Source organism: Nilaparvata lugens, chromosome 10 (genome assembly GCF_014356525.2).
Source record: "Nilaparvata lugens isolate BPH chromosome 10, ASM1435652v1, whole genome shotgun sequence".
Taxonomy (NCBI): Eukaryota; Metazoa; Arthropoda; class Insecta; order Hemiptera; family Delphacidae; genus Nilaparvata; species Nilaparvata lugens.
In genome coordinates, this window is record NC_052513.1 from 42,989,630 (window position 1) to 43,014,919 (window position 25,290).

The window sequence follows — 25,290 nt, forward strand, 5'->3', positions numbered from 1 at the left end:
GCCATACGAATTTACGAATTTACTTTTTACTTAATAGTATCAATCTGCTCCAAAATTGATTCTCTTCCAAATTTATGAAACAAGCTGCAGCATATGACCCAGATATATGTTTGTGAATTGAATTTCTTCAAAATATGTTTTTTTCATACTTTATAATTGGAACAAGCTGTAGCTTGTAAGCCAGGTATGTTTGTACGAGTCCACTCTTTCCATCGAAGAGTGTTTTATCATTAGACTATGTTAGAACATTTCTTGATTCCTTGAAAGTGTCAATCTGTTAAAAGCTTGTAAGCCAGGTCTGTTTGTACGCGTCCACTCCACACATCAAAAAATAATCCGATGCAATTTGTGGGAGCAGTTTATTCAGGGTATTCATGAACGAGGTCATACGGTGTAGCACTCAACCCAGCCAATTTATGCGCATAATCACAGCCTGCAACAATAACTGCATCAATGCACATGCACCAGTATGTCATCTGGACATGCACATATGTGTCACCTGAACACTGCATCAGTTCTCACACAAGGCCACATGTTCACGAACATGCACTACTGGAATACCTCATCAAATATGAAAACGTCATACGTGTGAATCAGATTTCCACCTTTACTCGATGTTGGAATGAGAAATTCTTATTGAAAATGTTCGAATAACACAAGGATAAATCGAAATCGTGCATATATCCATTCAAATTTTAATACAAAATTCCACCTAACCAATTGAATATTGACATTGTAGAATTTTGGGCCAGTTTCCGAGCTCAGGATTCAGGTAAGTTCTAAACTTTAAACAGCTGGAGTCAGAAAGTTGGCTTTCCAAAACGGGGGCGTAGTCGCAGTGAATGAATAGTTGCAGCAAAATAAATCTTCATTGGCTCATTTCTATAATTGGAAACGTTTTTCCTTGACGAAATGGAACATTCCTAGATGATTCAAAATAGCTGAGACTTCATACTATTTTCTCTTTATTTTATTTTGTGTTCAATTTTCTAGTTTTTCGAAATTTGATTCAAACGTAGCTTTGACTATAACTACGACTACGCCCCGTTTCGGAAAGCCAATTTTCTGACTCCTGCTATTTAAAGTCTAGAATTTAGCTAAATCCCGAGCTCGGAAACCAGCCCTTACTGCCTGTACATTGGAATATAAAATGCAAGGCAAGGGGAAATATAATTTGCCAAGAACAGGGATTACCAGATAGGCAGTGCCGAAGATTTCAGTCGCATACATTGAATTTATTGGACAGAGAAGTATTTATAACAAAATTTAGAAGTCAAACTCAAGCCTACGATTCCTATTGGCCGACACGTTCAGAATGTTCATCGATTGCCATTGGTCGACAAGAACCAATCAGATGCGAGCACGGAGCTCTACGAAAACTTCCACCTGAGAAGATCGTTCCTATTGGCCGACACGTTCAGATCGTTGATCGATTGCCATTGGTCGACGAGAGCCAATCAGATGCGAGCACGGAGCTCTACGAAAACTTTCACCTGAGAAGACCGATTATTGACTAGAATGAACGTTATCAAATTGTGAGAATATATTCTGTTGAAAAATATTTCATATTTGAGAGAGAGAATACATTTTCATTCATTTATTGTATAAAACACTATAATCATGATACAATCATGACATTGGTGGAAAAACTAGGCTGAGCCTGGACTAATTCTCTCCAAAAATTTTGATAAAATGTTAATGCTGTACAAAAGTTGGTTATGTAATCACACACTGTTTTTTCATTTGATTTTCGGCCCAGGAATAATTATTCAAAAATTTTGAAAATTGGAGGTTGTTATGTTCTAAATGAATCACAGAATTTATCACAATAGATTAAAAACTTTAGAAATATTGCACTTATTTGAAAAATTTGAATGAATTTGAAAATTTGAATTGGTCATCAATAACAAGTATCAACAATAAATATTAGATCATTCAAAAACTCTTAACAAGTTTACACTTGGAAATGGCTCTTGAAGATTTGAAACTAGTTGTGTTGTGATGTAATAAAACGGTACTCGATGAATTTCAGTGTTTCAATACTAGGTCAATACCAGGAGCCGGGGTAACTTGAATCACATCTATTATCCACTATAGAAGCCGGAAGGAAACGGAACGTGACAACAACGTCTTCCTATCATTTCCACCATCATCGAAACATTAATCTCAATAGAATCGTTCAGTTTTATTGATAACTCTCTGTAATAATTGACCGAGTGAAGTGAGCTCTAAGATTCAAGTCGACAGTTTTTGCATTTCTCTTTATATTTAAATGTTTATAATTATATTTGGATGTTCATATATTCCGCATTTACGGCGAAACGCGGTAATAGATTTCTATGAATTTGACAGGTATGTTCCTATTTAAATTGCACGTCGACGTATATACAAAGTTTTTGGGAATTTTGCTTTGAAAGGATAATATCAAAGGAGAGAGGAGCCTCCTTCATATGCCAATATTGGAGTAAAAACAGACTATAGAATTATTCATCATAAATCAGCTGACAAGTGATTAAACAGATGTGTGGAGAAGCCAGTCTATTGCTGTATTTCCATAAGGTCTATAGTTTCTATCAGGTACTTGTGGATGAGAATACTGCGTGAGGTCTACTGTTCACAGAACTACTAGTATCAAAGGAAAGAGGAGCCTCCTTCATACGCCAATATTGGAGTAAAATCAGACTATAGAATATGCAATGACACATGCAATTCAATATCTCAATGTAACTCAGTGAAAAAACAGCTGTTGTGTGGACTATTGATTGCATGCAGTGATGCAGGCATGCAATTGATAACTTGAAGTAGCATAGTATTTTCTCCCGACTTTTCTCTGCTTTCAACTCAGTAAGCTTTTGATGATACTGTAGTAGCATAGTTATTTACAACAAATTAATAGCATTCAAATGATAATGATTATTGTCGATACAACATTTGAAACAGTCATTAGTTGTTTACACGCCGACCCGTCAGGACAGAACACAATTCACTCTGATGGAGGCTGTAGTTTTTTAACTGCGCGAGGTCTACTGTCCACAGAACTACTAGTAATTATGATACGAAACGAAACGATTAGGTCGCGGTGAAGTTCGATGCCAAAAAAAGTATTGGAGGTATTTGTACATAGTTTGAGGAATTGAAATGTATTCTATCCTACGTCTGAATACGGAGAAAACTGACTTTATTCTTGTCGCCGTAAAATACGACCGATTCAGAGCACTGACAAATTGCATGTCAAATAGGCTCTCACATACTTCAGTTCCCGCGCCATATGTGACAAGAATTTCGTCAGCGGAAAAACGCTGACAACTCATTCCCGACGGTATTCGAGTTTCCCGAGGAAAGCCCAAAAGTGGCTTTTCCGAAATGAGACTGTGAGTTTTGTGAATCATTCGTAAGTTTGTTGCTTATTCTTTGGCAGTCGAACGAACTTTGGCAAGTGGCGAGAAAGCTTCTTCAAATGTTTTTCTAGCGACTGTGGGATGATTGAGAAGAAAATAAGATTTATGCTTCAGTTCCAGGAGAAACGTTGAGTTTTCTATAGTGGTAGGCCTACTTTATATAGTGAGGTCCACGTTGTAATGGCAGAGGAGAAAGATAGGAGAACAACGTTGCCGAACCTCCCTCTTGTCAATGACTTCTATAGACGGTAGCAGATACAGGTTCATTGATGTAATATTAACTGTTCAATCTCGTTTAAAATAAACAATTAAATTTGATCAAGCAATACACTAGTAGTTCAGTGAACAGTAGACCTCACGCAGTATTCTCATCCACAAATACCTGATTGAAACTATAGACCTTATGAAAATACAACAATAGACTGGCTTCTCCACACATCTGTGTAATCACTTGTCAGCTGATTTATGATGAATAATTCTATAGTCTGATTTTTACTCTTATATTGGCATATGAAGGAGTCTCCTTTTTCCTTTTATATTATCCTTGAATTGCAAAATTTCCAAAATCCTTGTATGTACGTCGACGCGCAATTAAAAAAGGAGCATACCTGTTAAATTTCATGAAAATCTATTACCGCGTTTCGCCGTAAATGCGCAACATATAAACATTCAAACATTTAAACAAACGTTCTGTGGACAGTAGACCTCGCGCAGTTAAAAAACTACAGCCTCCATCAGAGTGAATTGTGTTCTGTCCTGACGGGTCGGCGTGTAAACAACTAATGACTGTTTCAAATGTTGTATCGACAATAATCATTATCATTTGAATGCTATTAATTTGTTGTAAATAACTATGCTACTACAGTATCATCAAAAGCTTACTGAGTTGAAAGCAGAGAAAAGTCGGGAGAAAATACTATGCTACTTCAAGTTATCAATTGCATGCCTGCATCACTGCATGCAATCAATAGTCCACACAACAGCTGTTTTTTCACTGAGTTACATTGAGATATTGAATTGCATGTGTCATTGCATATTCTATAGTCTGATTTTTACTCCAATATTGGCGTATGAAGGAGGCTCCTCTTTCCTTTGATACTAGTAGTTCTGTGAACAGTAGACCTCACGCAGTATTCTCATCCACAAGTACCTGATAGAAACTATAGACCTTATGGAAATACAGCAATAGACTGGCTTCTCCACACATCTGTTTAATCACTTGTCAGCTGATTTATGATGAATAATTCTATAGTCTGTTTTTACTCCATATTGGCATATGAAGGAGGCTCCTCTCTCCTTTGATATTATCCTTTCAAAGCAAAATTCCCAAAAACTTTGTATATACGTCGACGTGCAATTTAAATAGGAACATACCTGTCAAATTTCATAGAAATCTATTACCGCGTTTCGCCGTAAATGCGGAATATATGAACATCCAAATATAATTATAAACATTTAAATATAAAGAGAAATGCCAAACCGTCTTCTTGAATCTTAGACCTCACTTCGCTCGGTCAATTATATTTTTCAATAATTCACATAATTAAGATGAGAGATTTTGTTGATGAATTATTAATTCTACATTGTTGAAAGACGATCTGGCAACAAAGCAAACCGAGAAAGAGATAGTGCTATCCGCTTTGTGAATGATGGACAATGATAGCAATACCATTGCTAATCAAACACTGCCATTATAACGAGGACCTAACTAAAGTAATTTTTTGAGATGACTCGGTGTCTAGTGATGGTATCTAAGATGTGAGTTGAAATAGTTATTTGTGCAACTAGTGCGCAAAGTGACAGTTTGCTGCACCGAAAGAAACGTTTACGCCCGAGCCGTAGGCGAGGGCGGAATGGTTTCTTGAGTGCAGCAGACGAACTTTGCGCACGTATTTCACATTAAATTTCTACTACAGTTACCATTGGATATGAAAAGTGGGTAATTATGGGTAACATTCCCTGAAATCCATCAAATGTATTTCTGTGTAATTTTGTTATTAATAAAAACCTTAATTTATTCAAAATTGAATAATGTAGTAGTAAATGAATGAAGGTAGCTGTCACTCATGTGGTGGCTGTCGCTGTCATCCACTGCCTTAATATTATAACGTGCACCACAGTCAGTGTTACCAACATCATTTTGATTTTCCTGCACTGGTGCTCCATATAACCTACTAACTATTTTGCGTTGTCATGCTGCAAATCTGGAGTACGCAAAGTATTACTTTGCGCACTAGAGCGGAAAAGTGATTCTTTGCGGCCTGCAATCAGTGCAGAAATGGCCACTTTTCAGGGTATCTGTAGGAAAAAGTCATTTATCTATCTATCTTAACTATGACGTCATCAAAATTATGTAACAACACAAAGCTCTGAGTGATGAGCTTTGTATGACGATTGTATAACATGATTTTAATAGCGTATGAGATGTATGAATAAATGAATGAATGAATGTAGACAAAATTACACAAACAAGAATAATTAATCAATCAGAAATTACATAACTAAACCAATAACATGTCACCAATTATCCCAGGGATTGAGTAGAAGCATTCGAGTTTTAATAGTTGGTAGAATTTCTCCAAATTACATATTATTTTTATCAGCTGTGCTAATAGTGAAGTTGTGTTTCTTTTCTGGCTTAAAATTTTGCAAAATTACTCAAAAAACTCCAATTTGTAGAGATTTGAGTGGAATATTTTTGTTTTTAATCAGTTTTTAAATATCAAAATTCAAAATTTTTAGTTTAGTCATTAGTTTTGAAGTGGAAATTGAAATTTTTGAAGTGAAAGTGAAATCTTAACCTTATTCTTTTTGAAACTTTTATTTGTAAAAATTTGGGAGAAGACAGTTTTGGGCTATGCCTGTTGTCTTCTCCCAATCATATTATATTTATCATAATTATGATTTGTAATAATTGTCAATGAAATAAATAAATAAATAATATTTGAATCTAAACCATCACGGTGTACTTGCAGAAAACCCTCTCAAAGAGTCAAGAAAATCGAGAATGAGTGAGTATTGTTTGACTCATATTATGATAGCGTTCCTTCATTTGAGGTATGAAGTGGAAAGTATAAATATTATACTTAAAGAGTTTAAAGAGCGTACTTTACATTGATAGATACAATATCATTATCAACTATGAATGATTGGGGAAGGAACAACAGGCTTGGCCCAAAACTGTTCCTTTCCCAAATTTAGATAGAAATTGTCCAAAAATGGGTTACTAATTATAGATATCATACATTTCTGAGCAGGAGTTTGTGGTCCAGTAATTTGAGATTGAACAAACTTCTTGTGCAATTTTCGCCTATTCTGTTATAACTTCATTTTTTCAGTAGGATTTGAAGAGTGGCTTAAGCAATAAAGTAAACTTTCAAGAGTGGCTTAAGCAATAAAGTAAATTTTCAAGACATATTCCAAAGATTCTGTTATACCAAGTGCTGTAATACTTGATTATACAGTAGTTCTATTTAGTGGAAATAAAACAGAGAGATAAGTTGAACAAGAGAAAAAATTTGACACATACAAATATTTTGAGCCTCAGTTATAATCGAGAATATAATTATATTATAATTCTGTTTGAGGAAGGCCCAAGTATATTTTGGTCAGGGATAGAACAGCTTGATGACTTGACATAAGGGAGAATTTGAAACAATTTTTGAGCTTCAGTTTTAGTTTAAAATTTAGTCTCGTTTCTTCAACACAGAATAAATATTCTGATGCAGTTTGAGAAAGGTCAAAGTGTATTTTGGTCAGGAATAGAACAGTGTGATGACTTGAACTAATTATTTATTTATTTATTCATTTACAGAACAACTATTACAGACTACAGGCATTAAGCCCAAAACAGTCTTCACTACCATTTACAATCGAATAAAGTGAGTTACTAAAAGAAATAAAAATGAGAGATACAGTACATGCAATTCACAAATACATAAGAAAGTTGATAAGTATGAGGAGAGCATAAGTAATTGTAAGTAATCTAAGCATAAATAATAAATACAGAATAAAAACCAATCTAACTTATCCAAACTTATCCAATAAGTTATAAAAAGAATAGGCCTAGAGTTGAGCATAGAAACAGGTCAAGGAAAAACATGTGCCACTGTGGGAAGAAAATTTATGAAAGCAGAGGAGAAAAAGAAAAAGTTTTAACAACAAATATTCAAGTATAAAAGTTAAGGGATTTAAACTGTAGGTTTGATCAACTCTATAAAATTAATAAGAATCACGGACATCGTATTAATTGAATCAATTCAGAAACTGAATTCAAATTCAATGATGAATAGCCTCAATAATGCGCCTTCTAACCTCACTAACAGGGCCATGCACATCAACACCTTCACAAACGCTATTGAATAGCCTCAGAACTCTATTAAGTGGAGAGCAGATGTTATGAAGGGTCCTTGATCTTGGTACATGAAAGGTCCTAACTCTTCTGACATTGAACGTGGGTACCTGGAAACCAATCCTAGAGAGGAGAGCGGGTGAATTAATGTAATTTTTCAAAAGTGACACCACAAACATCAATGAAAACTGAAAACCTGTCACCTCTAGCCCTCAAAGAAAGCCCTCAAAACTAGAGATCAATCTGACACAGTCATATTTTAAGCTTCAGTTATTATTGAAAATATATATTCTAATGCTGTTTGACAACGTTCAAAGTGTATTTTGGTCAGATATAGAACAGTGTGATGACTTGAACTAGAGATCGATCTGACACAGTCATATTTTAAGCTTCAGTTATTATTAGAGAGATATATTCTAATGCTGTTTGACAAAGTTCAAAGTGTATTTGGGTCAGGTATAGAACAGTGTGATGACTTGAACTTAAGACAAATCTGACACATACCTTGAGCTTCAGTTATTATCGTGAATGTTATTGTAGAATATTGCTGTTTGAGAAAGGTCAAAGTATAAAGTCTCAGGAATAGAAAAGCGTGATGACTTGAACTAAAGAAAAAATTACACATATTTCGAGCTTCAGATTTTCGTATATATATTTTAATGCTGTTTGAGAGAGGTCAAAGTATATTTCGGTAAATTCATTATTGTAAATCACCCCCCCGCACACAATTATCAGGTATATCCACTAGCCTACTCACCAGAAGTACAATTAGAGTACAATTTCAGCTTCATTCCACCCACTGGATTCTATTTCCTGGTGTATGATACTTGTTGTCTTGGCATTTTTCATGGCTCTTCAATTTAAGTATTTATTACGATTGATTTATCGATTGTTCTAAACGTGGGTCAAGTTAAAGGTTCCAGTGTCAGAGGCAATCTTGTCTATTTTAAGCCTTCTTTGTCATGTTTTTGGAAAGACTTATTACAACAGACTATTCTATATGGAGGTGTCACCCAAGAATCCGTAAACAACCTTCTTCATCGGTGATATTCAGTCTCTATTTCAGTCAATAATTTCATTGAAAGTTTGAACAAGAGATATCGTTATTAATTTAGTGAGAAAATTATTATCATTATCAACTGTGAGAAAACTAAATGGAGAGAATTTCTATCATCAATAATCAATTATTTCAATAATTCAATTGTTAAATTGAACAAGAGATAATCATTATTAACAGTGATAAAACTGAATGGTAAAAATAATAATATTCCTATCATCAATAATTGAGAATTTTAATAATTTTATTGGAAGTTTGAACAATAGATAATCATTATCAACCCTGAGGAAACCCTAAATGGTAGAGATAATTTCTATCACCAATAATTGATTATTTCAATAATCTCCATAATTTCAATGGAAGTTCGAACAAGAGATAATCATCATCAACCGTGAAAAAATTAAATGGTGGAAAGAATTTCTATCATCAATAATAAATAATTTTAATAATTTCATTGATAGTTTGGAAAAGAGATAATCATAATCAAGCGTGAGAAAACTTAATGGTGGAAAGAATTTCTATCATCAATAATCATTAATTCCAATAATTTTATTGGAAGCTCGAACAAGAGATAATCATCATTAACAGTGATAAAACTGAATGGTAATAGTTATTTGTATATCTAGAGTGAAAAGTGCTGTTTTTTCTCCCTGAGGGAAAAAAGTTTGAAGCCCGAGGCGAAGCCGAGGGCAACAATTTTCCTGAGGGAGAAAAACATTTTTCACTCGTGATATACACAACATTTTTCCTCCACCTACATTTTTATAAAAACTGCAAATAAAATAATTTTTAAAAACGTATGTGACCAAACAATGTGTTACAACATAATCTAAAAAGTAAACAGAAACAGCTGGCTTGTAATCACAGTTCTCCTCTGACAGCACTATCTGTCGGCTAAAGTTGTAACAACAATGACAGCCACAACTACAGGTATGATGAAGTTCCCGTTTCAAATTTTATTAGTTAATAAGTAATATTCGTTGGCTGGTATTTTGAATAACATGGATTAAAAGAAAAAAATATAAATTTTTTCTAGTATAGTGATATGACGTTTGTAATAATAATTTCAGCATACAAACATGAATTTTATATATCGATCAAATGTCTGGTTGAGGTATTGAATTTAGTTGGTTTAATGACTACTCTATATGCTTCCTCATCTGAGCTTAGACCTTCTGACCTATTCCAAATGTACGTTTTTAAAATAGAGATGCTTCCCATGTTATTTAAATGGAGTCACTTTTACTCCCTAGGGAGTTTTCTGTTTTTTAGTAACGGGAGCGAAAAAGTGACACTTTAGTATCATGTTTCAGGGAGTAAAGTACGTACTTTTGACAGTAGGTGGAGGAAAAAATAATAATATACCTATCATTAATAATTGAGAATTTCAATAATTTTATTGGAAGTTTGAACAGGAGATAATCATTATCAACCCTGAGAAAACTAAATGGTAGAGATAATTTCTATCACCAATTATTAATTATTTCAATAATCTCCATAATTTCATTGGAAGTTCGAACAAGAGATAATCATTATCAACCGTGATAAAACTAAATGGTGGAAAGAATTTCTATCATCAATAAATGATTGTTCCAATATTCTCAATAATTTTATCGATAGTTTGAAGAAGAGATAATCATTATCAACCGTGATAAAACTGAACAGGAGGAAGAATTTCTACCATCAATCTATATATGAAAGAGAAATGGCACTGACTGACTGACTCACTCACTCACTCACTCACTCACTCACTCACTCGCAGAACTAAAAATCTACCGGACCAAAAACGTTCAAATTTGGTAGGTATGTTCAGTTGGCCCTTTAGAGGCGCACTAAGAAATCTTTTGGCGATATTTTAACTCTAAGGGTGGTTTTTAAGGGTTTAAAGTTCGTCTTTTAGCATGTATATTCTTCTTCTCCCAATCTATTAATTATAATTGAAATTTCCATATCATATGTTACTATAGAACTATAATCTAGATAGAGTACCTCTTCGAAACAGTTGTTAACTGGCAACTAAATTAATAATTTTGTCAGGTTGGCATTAAGTTGAGTTGACTTTGTTAGGTCAACAAGTTTTGTCAGGTTGGCACCAAGTTGAAGATTGAAATGCATTCATCGCTGAAAAATTGATTGGGCACTGCTACTTCAATCAGAGCTATTCCTGGGAATATTATATTACTAGCCGTCAGGCTCGCTTCGCTCGCCATATCCGTTTAGCCAGACGTTTAGTCTGGACCCAGACTTGATCGTCCTACAAATGAAAAATGCAGGCGAGCGAAGCGAGCTAGTTATTCATAATTTCAATAATTTCATTGGAAGTTTGAACAAGATATAATCATTATCAACAGTGAGAAAACTAAATGAGATGGAGATATTGCATCATCAAAATTAGGAATAACAATAATTTTATTGATAGTGTCATAAATGACATCAAACCCGTGACATTTTTACTCAATTACATATAGTCTTTCATTCCTACTGTTACAATAGTTAGAACAAGATATAATCATTATCAACCCTGATGAAACTGAATGCTAGAAATAATAATTCCCATCGTCAATAATTGAGAATCTTATTGATAATCTTATTGAAATTTGAGTGAAATGTTCAATATTTTTTTGCAATTGTGAAGGAAGAGTTTTGTTTGGATTCGTATTTGGAAATTGATCAATCTGATAAATTTAAAATTGTAGTAGATACATTTTTTGGACTCAAAATTGTGTACGAATTATCATTTAAGTTACGTAAGTAGCATAACCTTTAGACTATGTATTCCAAATTAAGGTTTGAAGCAGTTTTGGGCAAATGCCTGTTGTTTTTATCTGAATTGTATTTGCATATGAATAAATAAATAAATAATTTTATTGAGAGTTTGAACAAGAGATAATCATCATCAACTGTGAGAAAACTAAATGAGAGTAAGAATTTCCATCCACGGGGTAAGTAAGCAGAGCCCGTTGGCTGTAAGTGGGTCAAACCTGAAGAGTGGAGCATGAATATTTGAACAGAGATAATTGATTTTGTAAATGCACAAAAGTCCGGTATCGTCTTTCCGCCATGATACCGTCTATTTCAGCCATTAAAATTTAATGTGCATTTCTCCTTTGAGACACATTACGGCCATTCTGAGTTCTCTTTTTTCTTCTCTCCCTTCTTTCTCATTCTCATTTTCCTTCCACTTCAACTTTGAAAACTTTGTTTTCGTTCTTGTATATCTTCTACTCTCTTTTCATTCATGACTTTCTCTCTTTTCTGCTTCAGTTACTTTCCGGCCGTTTTCTCACTAAGGACATACTTATTTTTTTCTTTGTCTAGTCATTGAAATACTCAAACTCTTATAATATACGCAATAAGTTAATTATAACACGCAATAAGCAACTAATTACTTATACCCCAAGACATATAATTTATGGTAGGGTGTATATTTATTCATTGAAATTATCATTTATTCATTGTTGAAACACCGCCGATTTATGTAGTTACATTACAATACTATATTATCAATATTCTAATGTTGCATTCAATCTTCATTGTAATTAATAAGTTTTCATAATATGTGGAATGTGTTCATTATTAGCTGCTATACTGTAATTCATTGTAAATTCGTGTATAAACCAGAATATATTGTAACATACACCTCTCTCAGCTCTGAAGTATGATCAATCAGGTCATGATTATTTCTATCCCATTTCTCTTTTCTTTCAAACACTATTTCTTTTTCTGCATAATCTTCTCCTATTTCTTCTGTTTCTCCTCCTCCTCCTCCTCCTCCCGCTTATCATCCTTTGACTCCTTCTCCTCCTCATTCTTATTTTTCATCTCCTCCTCCCCAACCTCTCCTTCACCGCTCCATCGAGTTCTTCTTGTTTTCCTTCTTCTCGAGCGTAAGTTTCTCTTGTTCAGTGTTGATGGTCACATTGTAAGTGCTGCCACCTACCGACTACTGTGTCAAACAGCTTCCACCAATCAGTAGCGAGAACGATGCATGCAGTAGCCTACACGCCCATTCTCGTCTCTGATTGGTCGACGCACAATATTGCCGCCATTTGCGGGTTCTACTCCAAAATGATTCGAATAATGCTCTTGCATTTTTGAATTTTTTTCCAAAATATTGTTCTAATAAACTAGTATTATAAATAATAATATCCAATCATTTTCATTCAATATTAGAAACTATCTTTATCCGCTGAGTTCGTTATTGTAGCAATTTGAGTTTAAAACTCTCCAATGCACAATGAATAACTCTTCTCCCTTTTCTTTTCTAGAATTCATCCTCTCACTTTAATTAGATCTGCCAGATGATGAATTATTCTTCTTATTATCTCTCCTCCTCCTCTTCTTCGTCTTCTTCTTATTTTTCTTCTTCTTCATCTTCTCTCTCTTCTTCACAATCTGTCCTCTTATTTTTCCTGCTGCTCCTTCTCCTGTTTTCTACTTCAGCTCATGCCTTCTCCTTTTGTCTTTTCCTTCTTTTCCTGCCCTCTTCTTCTTCTCTTTTTTATTCTTCTCCTCCTTCTTCTTCATCTTTTTTCCTCATCTTCTTGTTCTCCTCAATCTCCTTTTTTCCCTCCTCCTCATCATCTTTCTCCTCTTCCTCCTTGTCCGTCTCCGCTGCCACCTTTTCTTCATCTTCCTCTCCTTTTTATTCGTCTCCTCCTTCTTCTTCATCTTTTTTCTACATCTTCTTGTTCTCCTCAATCTCCTTGTTTCCCTCCTCCTCATCATCTTTCTCCTCTTCCTCTTCGTCCGTCTCCGTTGCCACCTTATCTTCATCTTCCTCTTATCCCACTCAATCAGCTACTTCTTCACCCTCTCTTGTTTTTTCCTTCCATCTCCTACTTCTACTTTCTCCATTTCTCCTTTCTCCTTCTCTCTCTCCTACTTCTCTACTCTTTCCGCATCCTATACCTTCTGTTTTCTTCTTCCCTTCATTTGTATCTATCTTTCTCTTATTTTACTCAATCAGCTACTTCTTCACCCTCTCTTTTTTCCTTTCCATCTTCTATTTCTACTTCTCCCATTTCTTCTTTCTCCTTCTCTCTCCTACTTCTCTACTCTTTCCGTGTCCTATACCTTCTGTTTTCTTCTTCCCTTCATTTATATCTTCCTACTCCTTCACTTCCCTCTCTTCCTCCACCATCACCCTCTCCTTCTACCCCTCATCCTCTTCCTCCTACATGTTTCCCAGCAGGTGCCAAAGAACAAAGAAAAGTGAAAACATAAAGTTGTAATGCAGAAACTTTTTCGTAACATAGGAGTGCTTTTTCGTGTCCGATATTACTCTCGAATAAAAAAATATCTCGCTGTGAACTTGCTAATGCTTATCACAATGGCCGGATCTAATTTTCTTTCTCAAAGTACCTTCTGTAGCCTACATACTTGCAGCTCCAGCTAGCTCCCCTTAGCAGAGTTGAATTTCCAAAGTCTTCAATCTAGAGTTTCAAAATACTTCAGCGGAACTCTACGTTTTGAAGGTTCCTTTATCAAATTGAAAAGTTTATCCCATTATTTATTAACATAGAATCACGAATTAAAATCAAGACACATAATAGAGTCATGAATTTTGATTTCAATTATAGATATCCTATTATATTGAGCGAGCAATTTCTGTATTTATATATCTGGTTATTTTTACTTTCCTTGCACTATTACCATAGGTAAGGGAAGTATTGCTTTCCAAAAAAAATTTAAGGTACCCTAATATCATGTTTTCTATACGTTTCATTACTTTCCTTGCCCTATTACCATAGGTAAGGAAAGTATTGCTTTCCAAAAAAAATTAAGGTACCCTAATTTCAAGTTTTCTATACGTTTCAAGGTCCCATGAGTCCAAAAACATGATTTTCGGGTGTTGGTCTGTGTGTATGTCTGTGAAAACGATTACTCCATTCCTAATTAACCGATTGACTTGAAATTTTAAACTTGAGGTCCTTTTACCATGAGGATCCGACAATAAGAAATTCAATATGGCGGAAAAAATGGCGGAAAAAATTACTAAAAAGACACGGTTTTCTAGAAAACGGTTTTCTTCAAATTTATACCATGGATAGCTATTCATAAGCCCTATCAATTGACATGAGTCTCATTTCTAGGAAAATTACAGGAGTTCCGTAATATTCTTGAGAAAAATGGTGGATAATTACTGAAAAACCATGTTTTTCACGGTTTTCTCGGAAACGGCTCTAACTATTTTCTTCGAATTTATACCATGGATAGCTAGCTATTTTATAAACTCTATCAACTGACTGGAGTCTCATTTTTGGGGAAATTGCAGGAGTTCCGTAATATTCTTGAGAAAAATGGCGGATAATTACTAAAAAACCATGTTTTTCACGATTTTCTAAAAAATGACTTAACCGATTTATTTCAAATTCATACCCTGCATCTCTTATTTATTAACTCAGTAGTCTTTTGATCGTAGTTTCAAATATGTTGCCGCCAATCGTCATTATGTTATTTCCCTAAATTATTCTCGAATGAGGCTTACAGTTCAATGAGCAAGGAAAGTTGTGTGAGTGCGCTACACCAGATTTTTCAAAAGTAGGAATATCACCCCCGCGAACCATGCCTCGCGAATATTTAGTTTCAAAGTTACGGAGGTTAAGCTAAGGGACGCGTTCTATATATTTTAGTTGCATGAGCTGCATGAGCTGATGTTTTCATCGATTTGCATTATTTGTTGCAGGAAGCTGAAAAGATTGAACCTGGCTGGCAACGAATTGAATTCCGTGCCACAAGCCGCTCTATCCATTCTCTACAATCTCAGGAAGCTGGAGCTCCATGAAAATTCCATATCTACTGTTTCGGAAGGGGACTTCGAAGGTAAGTCAATAATTGAAAACACTACCCAAATTTGCATACATCTTCTTCTTCTTCTTCTCCTCCTTCTTCTCCATTCTTCTATACTTTTTCTTTATACTTTTTCGAGACTTCGAACGGAGCGGTTGTGTTTTTCGATTCTCCGTCTATCGGCTCTTATCTTGTTTTTCGTTCAAACCAGTATTGTTGTGAAAATGAGTTGTGTCAAGTGTCACAAAACAATTAGAAATAGTGTCAGTATTAATTTCAGTTTGTGCAATGCTGAATTCCACTCTACATGTGTGAATTTGAAAGCTGAGGAAGTTAATTTCTTCCGAGAATCATCAGACACAAAGTGGAAATGTGATGTTTGCACTCGTGAAAGAAGAAGAAGCCTGCACAGTTCGGAAGGGAGGGGTAATTCTGAGGCTGATAGTGATAAGGTGAAGAGGTCGGGGGGATCAGCCGTAGCCACCCCCACTTCTGACTGTCTTTCCCCTTTGGACTTGCAGCGCATCGCAGCTACTAACTGTCAAAGATCTGTTAACACCGAAATAGCTAAACTTATTCAACTGAACTTGCTCCTGTTAGAAAGAAATATCCGAATTAATAGTGTCCGTGGACTTTCTGTCTAATGAATTTGATAGTTTCAAGAAGGATTTAACATCTCAGAAGAGTGAAATAGAATCTCTCAAACGTGAAATCGCTGAGGTAAAAAGTGAAAATACGTTAATTAAAAATGAAATGGCTGAACTTCAGCGGTATACACGTAAAGACAACTTGATTCTGTCTGGAGTTCCGGAATCGAAGAATGAATCTGTGTTCGAAGTGTTTGACCAAATATCTAATATTTTGGGGAGCTCGATGAAATCTAAGGACTGCTTGAGCATAGCTCATAGGATGCCTGGTAGGGTGCAGGGCGCAGTAAAACCCATCGTCTACAAGTTCATTAAGCGGCAGGACGAATTAGCATGGCTTAATGACTTTAAAAAAATAGCTAGTAAAGATAAATCTAGTCCGGGTATCTCGACCAGTGTTGTGAACAAAAAGCTGCCAGCTGGGCGTATTGTGGCTCACGACCACCTGCCACCTTTCTTCCTGGAGCTCTCAAAAAGGCCAAACAACAAGCCTCCACCAAGGGATACAAATTTGTCTGGATCAGGGACGGCAAGATATTGTTAAGGAAGGTCGAGGGAGGACAAGTGCTACATATTCGAGACGAGAAGGACTTGAGCAAGATAACATAAACTTTAAGCATGAATATAACAACCATTACAGGACATAATTTTTTTTAAATTCCATTCAATTTAATAATGAATACTCAATATAGTTTCGATGAAGTAATAAATTTGGAATGTTTTGATACGATAGAGAATGATGATATTATTAGTTTTGATTTTCGTTCTAGTATAGATGGTGAAATAACAGATACTGTTGATTTTTTAAATATTATACATATGAATATTAGAAGTATCAATAGGAATTTTGATGAGTTTGTTTATATTTTGCAAAATTGTACAATAAAGTACGATATAATAATTCTAACGGAAACTTGGATGACAAAAGATAAGAATTTTGATTATAGCATAGATGGCTATACAGTTATTGATAAGCCAGGGCAACTGAATAATAGTAATGGATTATGTATTTTTGTGAAAGAATCGTTTGATGTTCATTATCTTAACTTTGAAAATTCGGCTGCAGATATTATTGCGATTAGATTAGTAGCTTTTAGTCACCCTATCACATTATTGGCAGTGTACAGATCTCCATCCTCAAACATAGAAACTTTTCTAAATGACTTAGATGTGAATATGTCTAATATTCATAAAACGAAAATGTTCTTCTTATTGGAGACTTAAACACTTATTTTAAGTAACAGTAATTTATCAACTGAATATAGCAGTCTTCTGCAAATGCATGGTCTGCAATCCCTGATAAATAAGCCTACTCGTATTTCAGGTCACACAAAAACATGTATAGATCATATATTCTGGAAAAATGTTCATTTTGGAGAGAGTTATGTACTGAGCTCTATACAAAAAACCTGCATAACGGACCATTTTTGTACAACTTTTCATTTGGGAAATCCAATCACAGTTTTAGAGAAGAGTGGAGAGATCTTTACTGAGAAAATTAACTACATGAAATTGATTGATAAGTTGAAGGGGGAAAGCTGGGAAACTGAAACTTGCTTCAATGAAATCAATGTGAATTTAGATGATAAAGTTGATAATTTTTACAGTAACTAGTTAGCTACATAAGATCTTCCACTGATCAAATAAAAATTAAAAACAGGAATAGACCTCTAAAAAACTGGATCACTCCAGGACTTATTAGATCTATTAGGGAAAGAGACAAAATGCATAAAAAATTAAATAGTCAACCGTTCAATCAACAACTGCGGAATAAATACAAAACATACAGAAATACATTAAATAAACTTATAAAACAAACTAAATTCGATTATTATAGAAATAAAATATCGCTTTCCAAGGTAATAGTAAGAAGACATGGGAATGTATTGAGGAAATTTTAGACAGAAAACGTGTGTATAAACCACCTGGCATCGACCCGGAAACGCTGAATAAATATTTCTCTGTGGTAGGAAGAACTTATGCGGAGAGGATCGATACTGGGGATACATTGCAGTTGGTACATTCACAGAATTCACATTGTGATGCGACTAACACTCCAAATTCATTTTTTATGTACCCAACGAGCTCTGATGAGGTATTGCTTACTATTAAAGATTTAAAAACTAATTCTTTTCCTGGGGTAGATGGACTAGGAAATATATGCTTAAAAAATATATCAGAATACATAGCGAAGCCCTTGTCGATAATATTCAACAAATGTTTTGAATTAGGCCATTTTCCATCTCATTTCAAAATTGCAAAAATAATCCCTCTGTATAAATCAGGTGCAAAAAAGCTCCTGAGAACTACCGTCCCATAAGTCTTATTAGTAACCTATCTAAAATATTCGAGAAAATAATTAAAGTACGAATTATAAAATATCTAGAAAAATATCAATTTATAGCTGGTAATCAGTACGGTTTCCAGGAGGGTAAATCCACTGAAGACGCTATGACTGAACTGGTTAGAATAGTGACCGATAATTTCCAGAATAATAAAAAAACATTGTCAGTGTATCTGGACTTGGCTAAGGCCTATGATACCATTCCACACAATACCCTTCTGAACAAATTAGAGAGAATAGGTTTCCGTGGACCAGTGTGAAGCTATTAAAAAGCTATTTGAGTAAAAGAATCCAGACTCTTGGTTCTAGTAAAGTTACACTGTCAGAATATGGCCTTCTGAGTAATCTCGCCGATTTTATTTTTGATCTATATTAATGATCTTTTGAGGATCCAAATGAATGGTTGTCATGCAATCTCCTTTGCTGATGATACAGCCCTAATATTTACAGCATCCAACTGGCGAGAGGTCAGGAGTTTGGCAGAATCTGGTCTGGCCCAAGTTAAGATGTGGCTAGATCACCACACTCTAACTTTAAATATAAGAAAAAGTGTTTTCATGATTTTCTCACCATCTGAAAGGTCCATACCTGCAGACATATTTCGTAACGGAATAAAAATCACTCAGACTGCTGCGCCTATCATTATAACCATAGTGAAGGCTTACAGGAGGGAGGTGGAGACTGTGCATGTCAATCATTAGAGAGAGTGAGAGAGACCAAGTACTTAGGTGTGATATTAGATTCTCAACTAAAATGGAATACGCACATAAATAAGACTTGTCAAAAATTGAAACATATTATCCATAAGTTTTACAGATTGAACGTTCTGGGAGACTTATCTATTTTGAGATTAATATATTTCGCTTATGCTCAGTCTGTATTTCAGTATGGGATTAGGGTTTGGGGTGGAGCATTGGACACACATTTCAACAAAATTTCCTTGATTCAGAGACATATAATAAAAGCTGCCCTTGGTCGACCCAGACGATACCCCACACATCTTATTTTTACAGAATTCCAGTCTTAACAGTTAAACAACTTTATGTGAAAATATTATACTTTATATAATTAAAAACAGAAACCTATTCACACCACAAATCAGAACTTATAATTTTCGAATGCAATCCAATTTCCAAATTAACAGAACTGACCTTACTGTATGCCGGAAGACAATTCACATATATAAGCAATAGGTGATCAATTTAATACCATCGAACCTAATTACAAGTAAGACAACAAAAACTAATATAAAAAAAATAGCAGACTGGATCAAATCAATAAACATAGCTCATTTTATACACATATGAAGTACTTTTAACAACTTTTTTAAATAATTAGGTCCAAGTTCTTTTCTTTCTCTTTCTTCTTCTCCTTCTCCTTCTCCTTCTTCTCATTCTCCTTCTCCTTCTCCTTGAATGTTATATGTATATTTCAGCAATAGATTTTTATGAAATTTGACAGGTATGTTCCTTTTCGAATTTCGCGTCGACGTATACATACGGCTTTTTGAAATTCTGCATTTTAAGGATAATACAAAAGGAAAAGGAGTCTCCTTCGACAGCCAATATTACCGTAAAATCAGACTTTAGAATTCTTCATCATGAATCAGCTGTCTAGTGGACTATAATACTACCCGTTCAAAAACATCGAACAACATGAAAATTTATCTTTCCATCAACGTTGTAGACAGTTGCAGCCAGACCTGAATATAACACCAGTCACATTCACATTCCGGGACGACACGTCACGGTACGATAGGACAGAAAGCTCTATATTTATTTAGGATTTCTTCTAGACATTTGAAATTGATAAATTATTCATTAATTTTTGAGAAAACATAACAACAGGTCAATGTAACTTACTGAGCGCGAGGTCTGCTGTTCACAGAACTACTAGTAAATAGTGCTTCAAATGGTTGGTAGCCTATTGTTGAAAAAATATAGCTCTTCACTAATTCACGATCTAAGTGAGAAACAACGTTTCTTTTTAGTTACACGCTCTTGAAGAGAGCTCTGTGCTCGCTTCTGATTGGCTCTCGTCGACTAATAACAAGCTATTTGTTGTCCGAACGAGCCGGCCAATAGGAAGCCTAGGCTTCATTTTCATTCCTCCATTCTGTACCCTGATACGGACAGACACACTGATACTGATATGTGGAAACCAGCTGATTGAAACGCGGAAAATGTATGAATTTACTGAAATTAGTTAAGTGACGAGCGTCTGGTACACCTGTTGGACGGGTGACCAAACTACTGAGATTGGATAAGTAACTAGCGCCTGGTGCTCTCGATATTAAGTCCTTCTGAATATTTTTGGACATAAATTATTTTGAATCATATTATTGTACATTGTTAAAAACCGGTCTGCAAAGTCGCGCATCTAGAAAAGGATAGCGCCCAACTGCTTTGTCGAATGATAGACAAGGATAGCAGCAAATGTGGATCAGATAATGTTTATCGAATACTGTCATTATAACGTGGACCTCACTATAGGAAGATGATACAAGGTTGATACGAAGCTGATACAAATTTGATTCAAAGATGATACGAAAATGATACAAAGATGATACGATGATAATACAAGGATGAGACAAGAAAAGCAACACCGAAATTAATCAAATACTGTCATTATAACGTGGACCTGATTATAGGAAGATGATACTAAGTTGATAAGAAGATGATACAAAGATGATACAAAGACGATACAAGGATGATAGACAAAAAAAAAGGAACACAGATATTAATCAAATACTGTCATTATAACGTGGACCTGATTATAGGAAGATGATACAAAGTAGATACGAAAATGATACAAAGATGATACGAAGATGATACAAAGATGATACGAAGATGATACAAAGATGATACGAAGATGATACAAAGATGATAGACAAGAAAAGCAACACCGATATTGATCAAATACTGCCATTATAACGTGGACCTGATTGTAGGAAGATGATACAAAGTTGATACGAAGCTGATACGAATTTGATTCAAAGATGATACAAAGACGATACAAAGATGATAGACAAGAAAAGCAACACCGATATTGATCAAATACTGCCATTATAACGTGGACCTGATTGTAGGAAGATGATACAAAGTTGATACGAAAATGATACAAAGATGATAGACAAGAAAAGCAACACCGATATTGATCAAATACTGCCATTATAACGTGGACCTGATTGTAGGAAGATGATACAAAGTTGATACGAAGCTGATACGAATTTGATTCAAAGATGATACGAAAATGATACGAATATGATGCAAGGATGATGGAGGAGGATAGCAACACCAATGTTGATCAAATACTGTCATTTAACGTGGACCTCACTATAGGAAGATGATACAAACTTGATACGAAGCTGATACAAATATGATTCAAAGATGATACGAAAATGATACAAATATGATACGATGATAATACAAGGATGAGACAAGAAAAGCAACACCGAAATTAATCAAATACTGTCATTATAACGTGGACCTGATTATAGGAAGATGATACTAAGTTGATAAGAAGATGATACAAAGTTGATAAGAAGATGATACAAAGACGATACAAGGATGATAGACAAGAAAAGCAACACCGATGTTAATCAAATACTGTCATTATAACGTGGACCTGATTATAGGAAGATGATACAAAGTAGATACGAAAATGATACAAAGATGATACGAAGATGATACAAAGATGATACGAAAATGATACAAAGATGATACGATGATGATACAAGGATGATAGACAAGAAAAGCAACACCGATATTAATCAAATACTGCTATTATAACTTGGACCTGATTATAGGAAGATGATACAAAGATGATACGAAAATGATACAAAGATGATACGAAGATGATATAATGATGATAGACAATGATAGCAACACCAACGTTAATCAAATACTGTTATTTTAACGTGGACCGCACTATAGGAAGATGATACAAAGTTGATACGAAGCTGATACAAATATGATTCAGAGATGATACAAAGATGACAGACAAGAAAAGCAACACCGATATTAATCAAATACTGCCATTATAACGTGGACCTGATTATAGGAAGATGATACAAAGATGAAACGAATATGATGCAAGGATGATGGAGGAGGATAGCAACACCAACGTTAATCAAATACTGCCATTTTAACGTGGACGACACTATAGTGAAATGAGTGAGATCAATAATAAAATTTGTGGGACTGAAGGCTCGTATCTCATCAAATCAATATTGGGACCGCACAGTAACTGTGGCAAGACCAATATTTGAGGCGCCCTAACTAAGTCAACGTCTTAACGACCCAAACTGTTTCGTAAGCTGTCTTCAGCCCATAAGCTCACAGGCGAGTTTAGAGCCCCAATACATGAGCGAAAGCCTCACTGTAAACACAGTTGTTATATCAGAGACAACACGTGGATGTATTGTCTTTATCATTGTATATCCATGATTATATATTATTTCTTGTTCAACTGAAAGAAGGAACTATTTTTGAATTTAGAATGTTTGAAGCTTAAAATTCTCGATAGCCAACATTCGTTAACAGATAGGAACCAGATGATGAAGCAGATGAAGAAGAAGAAGAAGAAGAAGAGGGTGAAGAAGAAGAAGAAGAAGAAGAAGAAGAAGAAGAAGAAGAAGAAGAAGAAGAAGAAGAAGAAGAAGAAGAAGATCTCACCAACAACAGTATCTTGAAACCGAATATGGCAAAGGAATCTAGAAAAATAACTGAGTCTTCAATTTCAATAAACTATACTTTTATTCTCAACTGAATAATCCTATCTATTGAATTATTATCAATGGATCGACTAGAAGAATAAATTAATATGATTATATATTATTTTCCAGGATTGGACAATCTCGACTCGCTGGGTCTATCCTACAACCATCTGAGAGAAGTGCCAGCTAGAGTATTCTCGCATCTGAAACAGCTCAACTCACTCGAGATTGAAGGCAACGCAATCGCTAAGATAGACGAAGATGCTTTTGTCGGATTGGAAGGTGAGTCGACAATATTCATTGAACAAATTTAATCTCAATTAATCTTTTATACAGAGTGTTCTGAAAAAAGAAGCCCATAAGTCAGGGTGTGATTCCTCACATCAAAAGAAGAGAAAAAGTTATAATCAACTTAGGTCCAAAAATGCTTGGTTACCAAGTTATACAGAGTGGAAGATTTTGTCTGAATTTCAGGGCCCCTACTGAAACGATGCCCTACGGGTATTTGCTGACTGTTAATTAAGATGTACAATTCATCGTACTTTATGTAAAATTAACTGATAAATTGAATGAAACCGTTTTCAGTCATTTAGCTACAGTATTTTTAGGATATGTGACGAAATACGCGAAACTTGGTCCCGAAAAACAAGTTCCTTTAAGGTTTGAAACAGATTTACTATGTCAAATGTACAATAAATACAAAATATTTTCTCACAGAACTTGTAGAAAATTTAATTTCGAAAAGAAAGATGTAGGATAAGTCTGTAATGGACAAACGCAACCTTAAAAAATGATCCCTAATTACATACAAAACGCATGAAAAATGGAGAGCTTAACAGATTTTTTCTGATTCTTTTGATGTGACGAATCACGCCGTGCCTTATGGGCTCCTTTTTTCAGAAGATTCTGTATAGTGAGTTCATGTTATAATAAGATGTTCCAATACGTCAGTCCACATCAGTTAATCAGTTGAGTAGTTCAGACGTGAAGATGTCACGACGTTCAGACGTCATTGGTGAACTTCCTATCCCGTACGAGTATAAGCCAATTCTTTCCTCAATTATATTAGCCTTCAGACTCGCTTCGCTCGCCATATCCGTCTAGCCAGGGGGCTCCACCCCCTGGACCACCGACTGAATCGTCCAAAAATGAGATCAACGGGCTCGCTTCGCTCGCCTGCATTTTTCATTTGAGCATGCTTCATTCCATCAGAAAGTCAAAGAACTTCCTCGCTCGATTCAATCACCGATTGATTCCAATTATTTAGTGTAATTTGAACATTTTCTGTCTATTACTTGATGGAAGGACTGAGAAAACGCAAAAAAAAAACGCTAATTTTAGGCGTATATTTGGCGTTATTTCAAATTCCTTCCAACACAACATTATTACACCCCAGCTGAGCTCCTATATTTGATCATTTTCTGCTCATTTGTTCTCGATAAAGCTGAGAAAGCGCAAAAAAACGCTGGAAAATCACAGATTTTGGGCGTATCTTTGGCGTAATTTCAAATTCCTTCTATCACAACATTATCACACCCTAGCTTAGCTACTGTACTAGATTTGAACAATTTCTGTCCATTTGTTCTCGATAAATCTGAGAAAAGGCAAAAAAAAACGCTAATTTTGGGCGTATCTTTGACGTTATAGCAAATTCCTTCTAAAACAACATTATAACACCCTAGCTAAGCTTTTGTACTAAATTTGAACATTTTCTGTCCACTTGTTTTCGATAAAGCTGAGAAAACGCTGGAAAAACGCAGATTTTGGGCGTATCTTTGGAAATTTTTCCAAATCCGTTCTTAGTGCGCCTCTAAAGGGCCAACTGAATATAACTACCAAATTTGAACGTTTTTGATCCGGTAGATTTTTAGTTCTGCGAGTGAGTGAGTGAGCAGTGAGCCATTTCGCTTTTATATAATAGATTATTGAAGTGATAGATTAGTAGACAAATCATCATTAGTGATTCAATAGTAGACAATCATTT

At 34.9% G+C, this 25,290-nt stretch overlaps 2 protein-coding genes across 2 annotated transcripts in view; one reads left to right on the plus strand and one right to left on the minus strand.

Annotated features, from left to right (window-relative positions):
• Positions 1-25,290, minus strand: part of LOC111050580 — a 553,956-nt gene that overhangs the window by 474,028 nt on the left and 54,638 nt on the right.
• LOC111050578 (leucine-rich repeats and immunoglobulin-like domains protein 2) overlaps positions 1-25,290 on the plus strand; it is a 132,925-nt gene that overhangs the window by 81,209 nt on the left and 26,426 nt on the right. Inside the window, exons 4-5 of the mRNA XM_039436900.1 lie at positions 15,495-15,631; positions 23,436-23,588. Of these exons, the coding sequence (XP_039292834.1) occupies positions 15,495-15,631; positions 23,436-23,588 (290 nt within the window). The remainder of the gene's footprint in view (positions 1-15,494; positions 15,632-23,435; positions 23,589-25,290) is intronic.